Below are 18,400 nucleotides of genomic sequence, written 5' to 3'. Positions count from 1 at the left end.
CCCAGGGCGGTGCTGGTCCGCTTTCACCGCTTGGTTGACCGTGAGTGCGTGTTGAGATGGACGAAGAAGGAAAGGAGCAGCAGGTGGGAGAATGCAGACTTTAGGATTTATCAGGACTGGAGCGCGGAAGTGGCGAAGAGAAGGGCTGGCTTCAATTAAACGAAAGGAGTGCTTCACAGGAAGGGGGTGAAGTTTGGCCTGTTACAACCGGCTCGCCTCTGGGTCACTTACAAGGACCGCCAGCTCTACTTTGACTCTCCGGAGGAGGCCTGGGCTTTTGTCCAGGCAGAGAAATTGGACTCGAACTGAGGGGCTTGGGAAGGATGTATATTGTTTGGAGGTTCTGTCCTCCTTGGTATCCTTTCGCTTATATTGGCTGTGGTTGATATTGCCTTTTCGTTGTTCTATTTCCTCATCTTTTGGGGCTGTTATTTATTTACTGTGGTGCTTTTTAGTTTTTTTTTCCACTGGTGGGGGGTTGGGGAGCAGTTTGAGGTCCCGCTGGGTCATGTGCCCGTCTTTTTCCCGTGTGTTGGGTTGGGGGGGGCGGGGTTCGGGATGGAAGCGCGTGCTTTCTTCCCGCGCCGGAGGAGTTGGGGGCAGGGCCGGCACTGGGAGGGGGGATGGGTGGTTGTGTTGCACCGGGGGGGTCGTTGGTATGGCGGGAATAGCCGGGGTCAGCAGGAGTCGGCTGACTTACGGAGGTACAATGTTAGGGGTAACGCAGCTAGGGGGGCTCTAGTATGGGGGGGGGGAGGAAGATGGGGGGGGGTACCGGGTTGCTGCTGCAGGGGCTGTAAGGAAACAGCTGGTGAAGGGGGGGGGCTGGGAGGGGGGGTCGGCCACCGTGGGGAACGGGCTTGGGGACTTCCCTGGGCACATGGTGAGTTAAGGGAGAGCTATGGCTGACCGGCGCAGGGGAGGGGAGAGGCCCCCCAGATTTGGCTGGTCACATGGAATGTGAGGGGGCTGAATGGTCCGGTGAAGCGATCCTGGGTCTTGGCTCACTTGAAGGGGCTGGGAGCAGATGTGGCTATGCTCCAAGAGATGCACCTCAGGGTTACGGATCAGGTGAGGCTAAGAAAAGGCTGGGTGGGACAGGTGTTTCACTCGGGGCTCGATGCGAAGAACTAAGGGGTGGCAACCTTGGTCGGTAAGAGCTTGTCGTTCACTGTGTCCAATGTGGTGGCGGACAGTGCAGGTAAATATGTAATGGTGAGTGGTAGACTCCAGGGGGAGTCACGGACGCAGGAGGGAACTTTGTGCAGGGTGGCAAGGACATCAATGGGGTGTTCAAATCCTTTTATGAGGGGCTGTATCGGGCGGTGCCCCCTAGGGAGGCAGGCGGGATGGACCGCTTTCTGTTTAGGCTGGAGTTCCCAAGAGTAGGGGATGAGCGGGTGGATGTTCTGGGGGCCCCAATCGAGTTGGAGGAGCTGATTGAGGCGCTGGGGAGCATGCAGACAGGGAAAGCGCCGGGATCTGATGGGTTCCCGGTGGAATTTTACAAGAAATTTTCAGATCGGCTGGGCCCGCTGCTTGTGAGGACCCTGAATGAGGCAAGTGAGGGGTCTCTGCCCCCGACGATGTCCAGGGCAATTATCTCTTTGATCCTGAAGCGAGACAAAGACCCCCTTCAGTGTGGATCTTACAGGCCGATTTCACTCCTTAATGTGGATGTAAAGTTGTTGGCAAAGGTACTGTCCAGAAGGGTGGAAGATGTAGTCCCGACGGTTATCCATGAGGACCAAACGGGATTTGTTAAGGGGAGGCAACTGAATGCCAATGTACGGCGGCTCCTTATTGTTATGATGATGGCGCCGGCGGCTGGGGAGGCAGAAATAGTAGCATCAATGGACGCGGAGAAAGCTTTTGATAGGGTGGAGTGGGAAGTGTTGAGGAGGTTTGGGTTTGGTGAGGGGTTCATCAGCTGGGTACGGTTGCTGTACAGCTCCCCGGTGGTGAGTGTGTTGACGAACGGGAGGAGGTCGGAGGACTTTCGGCTTTCCAGGGGGACGAGGCAGGGGTGCCCCTTGTCTCCCCTGCTCTTTGCGTTAGCTATTGAGCCCCCAGCCATGGCGTTGTACGCAGATGATCTACTGTTGTACGTCGCGGATCCGTCTGAGGGGATGCCAGAGGTGTTGAAGATACTTGAGAGGCGAGAGAGGCCGGCATTCTGGCCTTTGCGTCTCTAGTAGCCCGGCGCAGGATTCTGTTGCAGTGGAGGGATACGCGACCCCCGAGTTCGGAGACCTGGGTCAACGACGTGGCTGGATTCATCAAGTTGGAGAGGATGAAATTTGCCCTGAGGGGGTCGGTACAGGGGTTCTTTCGGCGGTGGCAGCCCTTTCTCGATTTCCTGGCGAAGGGGTAGAGAGTGGCCGGTCTCGGCAGCAACCGGGGGGGGGTTTGGGGGTTTGTTTTTGCGGCGGTGGGTTTGTTATGTTATTTTCTTCTTTATTGTATTGCTATTTGTTATTATTTATTTTGGGGGGGGGGGAAGAGTTCTTTTCTTGTTTTGGTGTGGGAACACGCCTTGTTTGTTTTAATTTGCGGGGAGAAAATTTGTTAAAATTTGTTATTGTTATTGTTATTAAAAAACTTGAATAAAAAAAAGAAGATACTTGAGGAGTTTGGGGACTTTTCGGGTTACAAGCTCAATGTGGGGAAAAGTGAGCTGTTTGTCCTGCACCTGGGGGATCAGGAGAGGGAGATAGGTGAGCTCCCGTTGAAGAGGGCTGAGAGGAGCTTTAGATATCTTGGGGTCCAAATAGCCAGGACCTGGGGGGCCATGCACAGGCTTAACTTTTCGAGGCTGGTGGAGCAGATGGAGGAAGAGTTCAGGAGGTTGGACGCGCTGCTGCTCTCTTTGGCGGGCAGGGTCCAGTCGAATAAGATGACGGTGCTCCCGAGGTTTTTGTTTATTTTCCAATGCCTCCCCATATTGATCCCGAAGGCTTTTTTCAAAAGGGTGAATAAGTCTATTCTCGGGTTCGTGTGGGCGCGGAAGTACTCCACGAGTCCGGTAGTGGTGGTGTCCCTCACAATCTGGGGGCAGTGGAGGCGGCATAGGGGGAAGTGAAGGCCTCAGTGTGGGCCCCGATACGGGGCAATCACCGTTTTGCACCGGGGAGAATGGATGGTGGATTTGGGAGTTGGCACAGGGCAGGCATCAGACAGATTACTAAATGAATACTTTTCGTCAGTATTCACTCAAGAAAAAGATAATATTGTGGAGGAGAATGCTGAGACCCAGGCTATTAGAATAGATGGCATTGAAGTGCGTAGGGAAGAAGTGTTGGCAATTCTGGACAAGGTGAAAATAGATAAGTCCCCGGGGCCGGATGGGATTTATCCTAGGATTCTCTGGGAAGCCAGGGAAGAGATTGCTGAGCCTTTGGCTTTGATTTTTAGGTCATCATTGGCTACAGGAATAGTGCCAGAGGACTGGAGGATAGCAAATGTGGTCCCTTTGTTCAAGAAGGGGAGTAGAGATAACCCCGGTAACTATAGGCCGGTGAGCCTAACGTCTGTGGTGGGTAAAGTCTTGGAGAGGATTATAAAAGATACGATTTATAATCATCTAGATAGGAATAATATGATTAGGGATAGTCAGCATGGTTTTGTGAAGGGTAGGTCATGCCTCACAAACCTTATCGAGTTCTTTGAGAAGGTGACTGAACAGGTAGACGAGGGTAGAGCAGTTGATGTGGTGTATATGGATTTCAGTAAAGCGTTTGATAAGGTTCCCCACGGTCGGCTATTGCAGAAAATACGGAGGCTGGGGATTGAGGGTGATTTAGAGATGTGGATCAGAAATTGGCTAGTTGAAAGAAGACAGAGAGTGGTAGTTGATGGGAAATGTTCAGAATGGAGTTCAGTTACGAGTGGCGTACCACAAGGATCTGTTCTGGGGCCGTTGCTGTTTGTCATTTTTATAAATGACCTAGAGGAGGGCGCAGAAGGATGGGTGAGTAAATTTGCAGACGACACTAAAGTCGGTGGAGTTGTAGACAGTGCGGAAGGATGTTGCAGGTTACAGAGGGACATAGATAAGCTGCAGAGCTGGGCCGAGAGGTGGCAAATGGAGTTTAATGTGGAGAAGTGTGAGGTGATTCACTTTGGAAAGAATAACAGGAATGCGGAATATTTGGCTAATGGTAAAATTCTTGGTAGTGTGGATGAGCAGAGGGATCTCGGTGTCCATGTACATAGATCCCTGAAAGTTGCCACCCAGGTTGATAGGGTTGTGAAGAAGGCCTATGGTGTGTTGGCCTTTATTGGTAGAGGGATTGAGTTCCGGAGCCATGAGGTCATGATGCAGCTGTACCAAACTCTGGTACGGCCGCATTTGGAGTATTGCGTACAGTTCTGGTCGCCTCATTATAGGAAGGACGTGGAAGCTTTGGAACGGGTGCAGAGGAGATTTACCAGGATGTTGCCTGGTATGGAGGGAAAATCTTATGAGGAAAGGCTGATGGACTTGAGGTTGTTTTCGTTAGAGAGAAGAAGGTTAAGAGGTGACTTAATAGAGGCATACAAAATGATCAGAGGGTTAGATAGGGTGGACAGCGAGAGCCTTCTCCCGCGGATGGAGGTGGCTAGCACGAGGGGACATAGCCTTAAATTGAGGGGTAATAGATATAGGACAGAGGTCAGAGGTGGGTTTTTTACGCAAAGAGTGGTGAGGCCGTGGAATGCCCTACCTGCAACAGTAGTGAACTCGCCAACATTGAGGGCATTTAAAAATTTATTGGATAAGCATATGGATGATAAGGGCATAGTGTAGGTTAGATGGCCTTTAGTTTTTTTTTTTCCATGTCGGTGCAACATCGAGGGCCGAAGGGCCTGTACTGCGCTGTATCGTTCTATGTTCTATGTTCTATTGGGGATCTCTTCCTTGATGGGAAGTTCGCGACTCTGGAGGAGCTGGAGGGGAAGTGGAACCTCCCCCTGGGAACGCTTTCAGGTATATGCAGATCAGGGCATTTGTTAAGTGGCAGGTGGCGGAGTTTCCGCTATTGCGATAGGGTGCTCTCGGGGACGTGGGTCGGTGAGGGGAAGATCTTGGCAATTTATCAGTTGATGCAGGAGGAGGAGGAGGCCTCAGTAGAGGAGCTTAAAGCGAAGTGGGAGGAAGAGTTATGGGAAGAGATTGAGGATAGTACGTGGTCGGACGCCCTGGAAAGGGTGAACTCGTCCTCTTCTTGCGCACGTCTGAGCTTAATTCAGCTCAAGGTGCTGCATAGGGCGCACATGACAGGGGCCAGGATGAGCCGTTTCTTTGGAGGGGAAGACAGGTGCGGGAGGTGTTCGAGAAGCCCGGTGAACCACACCCATACGTTTTGGGCATGTCCGGCCTTGGAAGGGTTTTGGAAAGGGGTGGGGGGGACCTTGTCTGAAGTGGTCGGGTCCAGGGTCAGTCTGGGCTGGGGGCTCGCGATCTTTGGGGTAGCGTCGGAGCCGGGAGTGCAGGAGGCGAGAGAGGCTGGCATTCTGGCCTTTGCGTCTCTAGTAGCCTGGCGCAGGATCCTGTTACAGTGGAGGGACACACGGCCCCTGAGTTCAGAGGCCTGGATCAACGACATGGCTGGGTTCATCAAGCTGGAGAAGGTTAAGTTTGCCCGGAGAGGGTCGGTACAGGGATTCTTTCGGCAGTGGCAGCCCTTTCTCGATTTCCTGGCGAAGGGGTAGAGAGCGGTCAGTCTCAACAGCAACCTGGGGTGGTGGGGGTGGCTTGGGGCTGGTTAAGGGGGTTTGTTTTTGCGCCGGTGGGCTTGTTATTTTCTTCTTCCTTGTATTGTTGTTTGTTATTATTTATCATTTTGTTTTGGGGGGATTTCTTTTCTTGTTTCGGTGTAGAACCACACCTTGTTTACTTTAACTGTGGGGAGAAAATTTGTTGTTGAAAAACTTGAATAAAAATTATTTTTTAAAAAACAAAGATGATCCTGGAACAGTGAGCAATTTTGGTAGAAGAGACTGAGGCACAGTAGACAAATCTGGCAATGGATGAAATGGTCAGTTATGCGTCAGATGTTATCAACCTGCACACCTTGGATTTGTGGGAGCAAAGTCGGGTACCATACTTTGGGGAACAACTGGAATGGAATAGTGTGAAGGTTTTAATGAAGAAAAGGGCATAAAGGATGGAGGTGAGGCAGTGGTTGAGTAGACAGATAGCTACAAATTATTGCAGTGAATTTTAGGCCAAAGGCAGGGAAATTGAGAGTTTGAAAGTACAGTTCTAGATTCCCTGAAGCATGAAGAGTCTCTCTTTCTAGTATTATAGCTATTAAGTTAAACAAATCCTCGTTAAATATTCTCAATAAATATCTCAATATTTTATATAAGATGTACAGATCTACAAAATAGTCGTTATAAACAAGGCAACTATGAAGGTTAAAAGTATGAATTGCATGGGAAAAACAGGCATAAGTATTTTTCTAGAGTTGATACAGAGCCTAGGAAAATATGCACTGATGATGTATTTTTTACCTTTATCAGTTCAACTCTGTGTCCGACAGCTCTAAATTTAATCAACAAAGTGTTTAATCAGGACACAGAAATATAACTGAAAACACTAATATGTCTATTAAATACTAGTGAATGTGATAACAGATTCAGGTGATATTCTAATTATTAAATAATAATTTCTGCATTTAAAAATGACATCACCTACTGCCTCCATTCCCATGAAGATAAATTATTATTGGATTATCATCTCCCAGTGCGGCTTCATACCACTGCTGGTCCTTTCCGCTAGCTTCCTGCCATCTCTTGTCTGGTATTGTAAACCTAGAAAAGTGAGTCCAATTCACACCGAAGGAAAAATATCTAACTCTGCTAAAAATAAAATATTTAACATACCAGAGAAATGTTTGTTTGATGGACATAACTATTCTCAGGTTTCCACCGGGTGCTCCATGGTAAATTGCCCCTTAGTGTCCAAAAGGTTAGGATGGATTACGGGAGTGGGCCTAGGTAGGATGCTCTTTCGGAGAACCCAAGTTTCTGAGCCATACAAAAGAGTTGGGAGGACATCTACCTTGTACACCTGGGATAAGATAGCACCATCAGAAGCAATACAATGAGTAAGAGGGAGTCAAGGATGGAACCTTGAAGCAACGAGGACTGTTGAATTATCAGAGATGCCATTATAGACATTCAAACTACACTGGGATCAGTAGGAAAGAGGGAAAGGGAGATTGAATGAAAGTATATATATAGAACTTTTTACACCTCCGAATTTCCCAAGTTGCTTTACAGCCAATGACGTCCTTTCAAAGTGTAGTCATTGTTGTAACAGTTTGAAATGTGGCAGCTGATTTACACATAGCATGGTGAAATAAATAACCAGATCATGTTTTTAGGTGTTGGAATTAACAACAATTTAGGGAATTAACTTTTTTTTAAAATGTATTTTATTGCAAACAAGTATCAAAACAGGTTGCAGCGAATAAACACCCCGGGAAACATACTTCCCAACAATCAACTATACAGTCTACAGATTTTTCCCCTTTTTAAGCGCCCCTCCCCCACGATGAACAGCCCCTCAAACATGTTAACAAACATCCACCACCTTTCCTCAAATGCCCCTGAAGAGCCCCTTAACTCATACTTCATCTTCTCTAATTGCAGGAAGTCATACAGGTCATCCAACCAAGCTGCTACCCCCAGTGGCGATGCCGACCGCCACTCCAGTAAAATTCGCCGCCGTGCAATCAGAGAGGCCAAGGCCAAGGCATTGGCCTTCATCCTCTCCAATGTAGCCACCTGGGGTGGCCACTGCCCAACACAAAATGGAAGATTACAAAGAATGCAGGGAAAATGGACATGTTGCAAAAGCAAGCAGCTTGCAAAAGCGCTTGTGTATTCTGACTGCTGCAGAAACCAGACAGCACTGTGAAAGAAAACAAGTTAGCATACTAATGAGGCGATACCGGGTGATTCCCAGGTACAATGGAAACAAGTTAACTCAAATCGCTACATTGAATAGAAGGCCAGACTTTGCGGCGCCAAGAGAAGTCCAAAACAATAAGCCCCAAGAACCACCCAGTGATCGAGGGACTGCCCCGTTATTGGGGAAATTCAAATCAATCGATTGGGAAGAGACCCAATCAATTGCGAGTGTATAGAGGGTCCGCCCAGGTGGGCGCGAGACCCTGGGAGAGGTATAAGTCAGAGACCCCGACCCCAGCTCTCTCTCTCTGCCAGCCTCTCCTTGACCAGCTCTCTCAGCCGGCCCTCCCAGCAGAACATCTTAGCAGCTCTCGAAGAACCTTGAGAAGTGGAGGCCTGGACAGCAGCCGCCATCACGTAAGTGTCATACAACGCACGCTACGAGAGTAGACACTCCTGACCCCCTTTAGTCCATAACTACTGGAAGCCTGCGGACCCAGTGCAGAGCAAGAGGCCATTGATCCTGATCCGGCAGTCCCCTTATCCAGATAAGTATTTGGCCTGTTAGTGGTAGGATTAGCCTAGTCTTGTAGTTTTATATGCATGATTAGTAGATAACTGTATTATAATAAACGTGTCTTGTTTGAACTTACTAACTGGTGTATGGAGTTATTGGCTTGAACTTGAACTTGAAACTTGTGACGGTATCTTAACGATACCTGGCGGCTCTAAAGCTAAGGAACGAAACAGAGCCAAATTGAGTGTAAAGCACACTCACCCAGAACGAGCAACACCATTAGCTCCGGCTTCTCTGAAACCCAAAATATAGCCACCAAAGGGTCTGGATCCACCTCCTCCTCTGCTATCCTGGCTAAGACCGCAAACACTCCTGTCCAGAATCTTCCCAATTTTTTGCAACTCCAAAACATGTGCGCATGATTCGCTGGCCCCCGCCCACACTTCTCACACTCATCTGCTACCCCCTGAAAGAAACCACTCATTCTCACCCTCGTCAAAAGCACACTGTGTACCAACTTAAACTGTATCAGGCTCATCCTTGCACAAGAGGAGGTCCCGTTTACCCAAGCAGTGCCTCGCCCCATATTCCGCAATTGATCTCCCCTCCCAACTCCGCTTACCATTTCTCCTTTACCACCCGCTCCCCCAGCCACTTGTATATATCCCCAATTCTTTCCTCTGCTTCCACATCTGGAAGCAGCAGTCGCTCCAGCAGGGTGTATCCTGGCAACCGAGGAACCTCCTCCAGACCTTTTGCACAAAGTCCCTAACCTGCAGATACCTGAACTCTCTGCCCCGCGGCAGCTCTACCCTCTCCCTTAGCTCCTCCAGAGTGGCGAACCCTTCCTCCAAATACAGATCCCTCACCTTGACCTGCCCCCCTTCCCCCCACTTCCTCTATACACTTTACATTCCACCACCCCCCCCCCCCGGCTCGAACCCATGATTCTCGCACAGCGACGTTAGCACCGACATCCCTTCCACCCTAAAATGCCTCCTCAACTGATTCCAGTGTTGACTCCGGTATAAACAGCGGAGTGGTCTACGCCGGCATCAACGGGCCTCCTGCAGCGGTCCTCAGGGGGCCAGCACGGCACCGGAGTGCCACATGCAGCTCCGGCGCCAAAACGCGGCCATGCATGGCTGGCGTGGGTCCACGCATGCATGCAACGGCCATCTCCACGCCGGCATATGCGCATATTGGCCGTCTCTGCGCCAGGAAGTAGGCCCCGTGCAGATCGCAGCCGCCCGCCGATCGGTAGCCCCCGATTGCGGGCCTGGACGCCCTGGAGACCCACGCCCCCCCCCCACGAGTCAGATCTCCCCGCCCCCTCCATCAGGACCACGGGTCCGAGCTCCCGCCGGGTGGTACCAGGTTGGAACCAAGCCGGTGGGATTCGTCGGAACCCGGCGGGAATTCGGCCGGTCGACCGTGAAGAATCACCGCGGGGGCCTTTTTCAGCGGCCCCCGACCAGCGCCGCGTCGACCACGCGGGCACGATTGCCGCCAATTCTCCAGTCGCCGGAGAATCGCATCCTAGCGTCGGAGCGGCATGGCGGGAATTTACCGTGTCACCGGCGATTCTCTGACCCGGTGCAGGCTCGGAGAAACCCAGCCCATATCTTCACCCTCGACTTTACCACCGGGCTCCTGGAATATCTACTCGGAGCCATTGGTAACGCTGCCGTTCCCATAGCCTTCAAACTAGACCCCTTACAAGATTCCTCTACCATCTTAACCCATTCTACCCTTCTCCTTCCCCCCACTGCCGCACCTTGTCCACATTCGCCGCCCAATAATAATGAAGCAAATTTGGCTACGCCAACCCCCTCCCCTCTGCTGCCTCAGTTTCAGGGTTCTCCCTACTCTTGGCACATTCCCGCCCATACAAAGTCAGAAATTATCATGTCCACTTTCTGAAAAAAGGCCTTTGGATAAAGATCGGGAGAACTTGAAAGATAAACAAGAACCTCGGCAGATTATTCATTTTCACCACTTGGACCCTCCCCTCTTGCATTAAGTGCAATGTATCCCAGTTCTTAAGATCCTCCCTAGCCTCCTCCACCAGCTTTGTTAAGTTCCACTTATGGAGCCCCGTCCATTCCCTCACTACCTGAATCACCAAATACTTAAACCTATCCCTCGCTACTGTAAATGGCAGCTCCCCTAAATTAGCCCGCTGTGCCAGTTCATTCACTAGGAATACCTAGCTTCTCCCTACATTCAGCTTGTATCCCGAGAACCCTCCAAAACTCCCCAGTGGTGCTATCTTATCCAACGGATCCGAAACATACAGCAAGAGGTCATCGGCATAGAGTGACACCCGATGCTCGCCATGTCCCCTCATAATCCCTCGCCCTCTGCCGACCCCCTGAGAGTCATGGGAAGTGACTTTTTGATCAAATTCCAAACCCATACAGGGGCAACACAGTGGCGTAGTGGTTAGCACTTTTGCCTCACGGCACCGAGGTCCCATGTTTGATCTCGGCCCTGGGTCACTGTCCATGTGGAGTTTGCACATTCTCCCCGTGTTTGCATGGGTTCCGCCCCCACAACCCAAAGATGTGCAGGGTAGATGGATTGGCCACGCTAAATTGCCCCTTCATCGGAAAAATGAATTGGGTACTCTAAATTTTTTTTAAAATTCCGAACCCATACAAACAAATGCTGTTGCCTCCAAGGTTAAATCAGCCGCGATTTAATTTCAGAAAGCAGCTTTCATTTGATTAGATTTCCAATAGACACTAAAGATTGCAAATCACTATTGAGGAAGAGCAGAAAGTTATCCTTGTTTTGGTAACATTCTTCCCTAAACTAACAGCATCAAAATCAGACTAGTAGATCACTCTTCCCAATGTTTCTTAGACAGTTCTATGTGAAAACATCTACCACATTTGCCTATGTAACAAGAATCCATACACTTCAAAGTAAACGCATTTCTAAGGACAATGAATTAAGCGCTACACAAATGCAAATTCTTGTGTAATTTAAACAATATTCTATGGCAAACAAGAAATACATGGTTTATTTCTTGGCCCTCAAGGACAAGGTGACTTTGTTTGATAAATACACAGATCTATTAGATTTTTCTGTGAGATTTCAGTGTTTGGAACTTACCAAACCCCGACTGTAATTCCTTCTTCGGGAGTGAGATATAAATTTAGAGTGTGGTTCAGCAAATAGTTTGTAGGCTGATTAAAATCACTAAATGGCTTATGCACTGTAATAGAAAAAATAAAATCTCAATGACAATGTAAAAGTTTGGATATGCCACTTTCTTCAGTAACCCTCTAATCAGCTTCATAAGTAGCAATATTGATATTTTCCTCATCACTAGCATACAATGGTAAGATGAATTGGTATTCTGAAAGCTGAATTTTCACGTAATTATTTTCAGGAATTATACTCCTGAGAGAAAATGGATACAGTCATATAAACCGGTAAAATCTGTGACAGGATGGATTTTGTATGGTCTGTGGAAGAAAGTTACTTTGGTGGATCTAATTACCTTTCCTCGTTCAATGTTTTTAAATGTCGTGCAATAGGCTTGGATAGTACAATACGTGTTTTCACTTCTGAGTTCTGGATTCAAAAGTAAAGTAAACTGTTCTACTAAGGATTTCATGTGGCTGTGTGTCTTCAGGCCTTCTGAAATGAATAGCAAACTTCAGCCCTGTTCCTTTATCACTCAGGTCCGATGTGGACAAACAGGAAAATTCAAACTGAGCAACTGTTCCTACACTGAAACTGAGGTTAAGGTATGTTGTTAGGCAAAGTAAACATGGTTTTATTCTGTTTCCCTCTACACAGATGCTGCCAGACAGAATTAGAGTTTCATAAAAAATACTGTGGCTACAAGAGGACAGGTGCTGGGAATTCTGTGGCAAGTAACTCACCTCCTGATCCATGATCTACAAAGCACAAGTCAGAGGTAGGATGGAATTTTCTCCACTTGCCTGAATCAGTGCAGGTCCAATAACGCTCAAGAAGCTCGACACCATCTAAGACAAAACAGCCCGCTTGGTTGGCACCCCATCCACCACCTTAAACATTCGCTCCCACTATCATCAATGCACAGTAGCACCAATGTGTATCATCTACAAGATGCACTGCAAGCAATTGACCAAGGCTCTTTTGACAGCACCTTCCAAACTTGCAAATATTACCACCGAGAAGGATAAGGGCAGCAGTTGCATGGGAACATCACCATCTCTCCAAGCCATACACCATCCTGACTTGTATCTATATCGCCGATCGTTCACTGTCACAGCGTCAAAATCCTGGAACTCCCTCCCTGAAAGCACGGTGGGTCTACCTACATCACATGGACTGCAATGGTAAATGGTGGTGGCTCACCACAACTTTCTCAGGGCAATTGGGGATGGGCAATAAATGCTGGCCTAGCCAGCAATGTTCACATACAGTGAAGGAATTGATAAATTTGAAGTAACGATCCAGATTAACCTTTCATCTTAAGTAGGACTCTCATTTACTTCCCTTCAGGATTGAAATGCTAATTTTTTTTCTAGTGTTCACTCATAACTTGTTTCTCTAATGATAGTAAGCGCTAGAGTATCTGGGGCCAGGGGAGCCCCAACAGGAGCCAGGACCAAGGTGGCCCAAGTGGTGGGTGAGTGAGGGTTAGTGAGTGGGACCTCCCATTAAAAATGACAAAAAGGAAAGTCTTGGAAGTATTTGTTGAATAACAAAAAACTGGTTTATTACAATAAATGTACACATATAAGACATAGAAATATCTTTCAAATTAGTTTTTTCATGTTTATACCTGTTGCGCAATAATAATCATTTTTTTCAATACAATAAGAAAGTTTCTCAGGAGTTCCTTCAGTCCTCCTGGAAGGTCAAAAAGGTTCTGTGGCTGGAAATTTTTGCAAAGCCCTGCTCTAGATCTTACAACGTCACCCTTATATTACGATCCTGGACCAGATCCCAACAGTGGCTAGGATACTGGACAGAAACCTCAATATTTTGTTTTAATTTTGTATGACTGAGGAAAGGGTAATCCATTCCGGGAACGATTCCACCCAAATAGAGAGATATGGTATATTAAAACAAACGTTATTATTAACACAGTATTAAAATATGTTGAACATCACACAGGAAAATAGTTTACAATTACCCCACAAACTATGCTAATCAATAAAGTGACACCCTAACCCTTAACTGCTATCTTTATTCCTACTCAAAACAACAAAGCCATTTCAGCTCTTTTAAACATAGTTAGCACTCAGCAATACCTGCTGTACAGAGAAATCTGGATACTTTACTTTGAGACTGTTATAAGAGATAGACCTCCATCTTGCCAGAACAATGCAGAAACTCTAGCTGTATTTCTTCAGAAGCTGCTTCTCAGCATGTTTCAGCTCATCTTCCAGCTACATAATTCTGAACTGCTTGGAAAGAAACTGCTAATCTGTCTACAGGCATATCTTTATAACTGAATTACAGTGAGAGCAGATGCTTGACTTCTGCTCACATTCCAATCTAAAACTCAACTAAATGGCTTTTCTGCAAAACACCTGGTACCTTAGCTCCTCCCATTAATCACATCCTCTTACAAAGTTGAAACACAATGGGCTGGATTCTTCCATCCTGCCTGCCGCAAGATCACCAAGGGCGGGGCGCGGACCATGTAAAGGTCCAATGGCCTTGGGCAGGAATGTTCGCTCGCCAGGCAGGCGCAGCCGGAGAATCGCGCACAATGTATCTAATGAACTCCACATGGAACCCTCTCAATCCAACCAAAACTACATTAGCCCAAGCTTTTACGATGCCTTATTTGCACCTCTGGCTCCCAAAACCTTTCAAACCGGGATTCTTTAAAAACACTGCTGCAGCAGTCATGTAGACACTAACCGAGGCTTTTAACCCTTACTGCACCAAGTACTTATAATGCAATACGTCTGAAAGTCTTATATATTCATCGCACTTAGCTATTTCAATACGAATCATGGAAGAGTGAGCCATTTAGCTCTTTGAATCTGATACACCTTTCAACTGGATAATGACTGACATAACTTATGTCCATTTACCAGCATTAGGTCCACATCACTTAATACCCTTAACTAACAGAAATCTGTTCATCTTATTTTCAAGAGCTCCAACTGTCCTAGCATCCACTGCCTTTTGAGGTGAAAATTCCAAATTTCTGCTACCATTTGTGTGAAAACTTTCATATACGACACGTCCAAATATTAATTGGTTCTTATAATAATGGTCTGCACCTCAAAATGATTACCCAGCTCCAGAACAAATACTGCCCGTTCTCAACAATAAATTTACTTTCAGCCTTTTTAAAACCTGTCCTGCCATTCCTGTCCTTGTCGTTCCTACTCTGCCTCCCAGGTTCCCAAATATTTTAAAAATCTCATTCTCATGTTTAAATCCCTCCATGTCCCCCTCCAGTCCCTTACACATTTCACCTTGGGACATATTTCTACATTCAGGGCACTTTTGAAATGCAAGTTTTGTATCAATGCATTCAGGAAAGGAATCTGAAAAACTAAATAATGTACTTATTTGATCATGTAAACAGGCAATACATATTCATTAAATTTATACTTACAAAAATTAAGATAAATCATTTTTGTCACTATAATTGGGCACATTTTGAAGGCAATCGGTATGGTCACATAAATAATGACGAGCGTTAAAAAAATCAACTTCAGTTCAGAGACACGATTTTGAACCATCCTGTTTTAAAAATAAATCCTTATGTGAGCAACAGCATTGTTTTTTTGGAATTGTATTACATTCATTTTTAAATAAACTGCTCATTAATGCAAATTTCAAAATGTAAACACCTACATCCTACCTTTAGAAAAGAAATGAGCAGGAATGTTTTGATACCTCCATTATATTTCAGCTTTCAGAAAAACTCTGTGCATAAATCACATTTTGCAATGTTATCAGTGGGTGTATATTTATTAATAAAAATCACTTGAGTTGCTCACACTAGGGCAGCACGGTGGTGCAGTGGGCTAGCACTGCGGCCTCAACGCGCTGAGGTCCCCGTTTCGATCCCAGCTCTGGGTCACTGTCCGTGTGGAGTTTGCACATTCTCCGTGTTTGCGTGGCTTTCGCCCCCACAACCCAAAAACGTGCAGGCTCGGTGGATTGGCCACGCTAAATTGCCTCTTAATTGGAAAAAATGAATTGGGTACTCTAAATTTTTTTTTAAAGTTTTTAAAAGTTGCTCACACTATTGTTGCACACTACTCGCACACTGTACTGTTAACACCAGTGATAGACTGTTCCTCCCACAAGTCCCGAAAGACATGCTGTTAGGTGAATTGGACATTCTGAATTGTCCCTCAGTGTACCTGAACAGGCGCCGGAATGTGGCGACTCGAGGCTTTTCACAGCAACTTCATTGCAGTGTTAATGTAAGCCTGCTTGTGACAATAATAAAAATTATTATTATTATTAGACTGTAACCCAAGATCTTTATCCTCATGTTATGCAGTGCAAAGTGTTCTCTCTGGTCACAATGCAGATTTGGAAGGGCTCTGTTACTAGGTTTTCTTTTCACATTTCAAGTGTACATTGTACACCATGATGCTTCACTGAAATTCAACTACAGGCACAATATCTGTTCACACCACCTGCAATTGATGTTTGAGGCAAACAATATTTTTCAACAGGCTAAAACTGGTATTTGCAAACAACACACAACTTCTTAGCATAATTAAAACATTTGAACCTAACATTCTTTAACAGCAAGATTTCATAATTCTGTTGGTGGCAGATAATGTTACTGTGATCGAAGTCAACGGTCTTTTAATGGGTGGAGAGAGAGTTGAAAGCTCAGTTCGGGGATTCATAGACTTCTGAGGTTGTAAATAGTCTGGTCAATCTAAGACAGTGGTCAAAAAGGGGATAAGGGAGGGCGGCACGTTGGCATTCTGGTTAGCAATGCTGCCTCATGGTGCTGAGAACCCGGGTTCAATCCCGGCCCCGGGTCACTTTCCGTGTGGAGTTTGCCCATTCTCCCCGTGTCTCGTGGGTCTCACCCCCACAACCCAAAAAGATATGCAGGGTAAGTGAATTGGCCATGCCAAATTTCCCCTTAATTGAAAAAAAAAGTATTGGATACTCTAAATGTATTTTTTTTAAAAGGGATAAGGGTGGGGGTTTTCAGTTATCTCACTGCTTAATCAGAGGAAATTGCAGCTGATCCAGGACTGCACATCTGTACATTGGACAACAGTCTAACAGCAGTAAAGGCGTTGGAGAGGTGAAGAAAGAGATTCAATGCCCTCAGTGTATATGCGAAGAGGACTGTTGCACAAGCAATGTATGCACCCTGCCTGGTTAACAAAAATATGAAAGGCGCAGGTGCTGATTGCTGTGGACGTGACAGAAATAGAGCCTGGTTATCAAAGCTATTACAGATGTATTATCAGGTTTGTTTGGTATGATAGGCCTGGTGACCAAGGGTGTTACACACACCGACTAGTAACTCGGGAGAGTGGGCAGTCGGTCAGATTATCAGAGACTTGGGGTGGTTGCAGGAGTTATCACCCATTCCAGGTAGATTAGCAATTACACGTATGGTGGTTATTGAAGATATAATGGACAGGCAGCATTTTCCAAACCCATGATCGCTACCATCTGGAAGGACAAGGGTAATAGATACCTGGGAACATCACCACCTGGAGAATTCCCTTCAAAACACTTACCATCCTGTCTTGGAAATATATTGCCATTCCTTCACTGTCGTTAGGTCAAAATCCTGGATCTTCCTTCCTTACAGCACTGTGGGTGTATCTACACCTCAGAGACTGCCGTGGTTCAAGAAGGCAGCTCACTACTACCTTCAAGGGCAGGTAGGAAATCGGCAAAAAATGCTGATCTAACCAGCGATGCCCACATTCAGTAAAATGGACTTTTTTTTTTAAAGGTGAACACACATCAGACCGTGGGGTTGGTTCCTGAGACCAGATACCAGGGGCTGAGTTTTCATCTAGGTGGGGAGGTACATAATTTCTCATTCTGAGATACACTTGTTATGATCAGCAGGTGGTAAATGACGTGTGAGCCAAATCACAAGAAAAGGAAACTTAACAAGTGTTTACAACTATTTTCCAGTTGCATTTTATCATGAAAAAGTACATATAATGAAGTCAGGAGCCACAAATTTCAGTAACATTTTTGGAGATTTTAAACATCTAATTATAATAGAAAACTAAAGCACACAAGATTATGTTTACACAGTTAACGAGTCTTATAGAACATTTCCCCAAAGGATTCTTACTGGTTAAACTCACAAATAAACAACCCTTTAGGCAACAGTCCTTAGAGATACGTAATCTATAAAATTCTAGTAATAGTACCAAGAGGCACAACTCACTGTTGATACAAGGGAGGTATTTTACAGGTTTCTGTCTCTCTCACTCGGATTAGAAATTCAAACTTTAAAGCAAAACCTTCCTTTCTGCGACAACTAGGGGTGGCTGAAGGCTGCTCACTTCACTTCTTCACAGTTCTGTCCCAACACAGAACACTCTCTTCAGATCTTAGACAGCCACAGAATACAGCTTCCAACCCCTCTTTAAATATATTTTTTCTCTTTCATCTTTTCCATTGTCCTTATCCTTCTTTGAAATGTACCTATCCCAGGAAATAATGAGTAGGATTTTTCAGTGGCACCTGGCCCCAGGGTTAACAGACCTTTAAACAGTCTGTCAAATTGGCCGTCCCACCTTCTAGATGGTGGTGGGGGGGGGGGGGGGGGAGGAGGAGACCAACTAATTTACCCCAATATCTTCTTTGATTTCCCTATAGCCACCACTTACACATAAATAAAATCTAATAACTTTACCTTATTTGTTTTTTATCTTTTCTAAAGTTGTAAACTCCTTACCTCCCTTTAAAATTCAATGGCTAAAAACCCAAATCATCACTTATCTCCTAATGCAAATTTTGACACATGTTGTGGCTAACATCCAACTCAGT

At 46.2% G+C, this 18,400-nt stretch overlaps 1 protein-coding gene across 1 annotated transcript in view; it reads right to left on the bottom strand.

Moving 5' to 3' along the window:
• The window catches only part of LOC119953876 (lysophosphatidylserine lipase ABHD12-like), a 53,798-nt gene that overhangs the window by 27,160 nt on the left and 8,238 nt on the right, over nucleotides 1-18,400 (bottom strand). Inside the window, exons 2-5 of the mRNA XM_038778489.1 lie at nucleotides 15,009-15,136; nucleotides 11,540-11,642; nucleotides 6,679-6,798; nucleotides 6,499-6,529 (exon numbers count right to left, since the gene is read on the bottom strand). Coding sequence (XP_038634417.1) covers nucleotides 6,499-6,529; nucleotides 6,679-6,798; nucleotides 11,540-11,642; nucleotides 15,009-15,136 — 382 coding nt within the window. The remainder of the gene's footprint in view (nucleotides 1-6,498; nucleotides 6,530-6,678; nucleotides 6,799-11,539; nucleotides 11,643-15,008; nucleotides 15,137-18,400) is intronic.

The sequence above is a fragment of the Scyliorhinus canicula genome, chromosome 2 (assembly GCF_902713615.1).
Source record: "Scyliorhinus canicula chromosome 2, sScyCan1.1, whole genome shotgun sequence".
NCBI classification, from domain to species: Eukaryota; Metazoa; Chordata; class Chondrichthyes; order Carcharhiniformes; family Scyliorhinidae; genus Scyliorhinus; species Scyliorhinus canicula.
The sequence above is the reverse complement of the archived record's forward strand: the minus strand, read 5'-3'. Positions and strand labels throughout refer to the sequence as shown.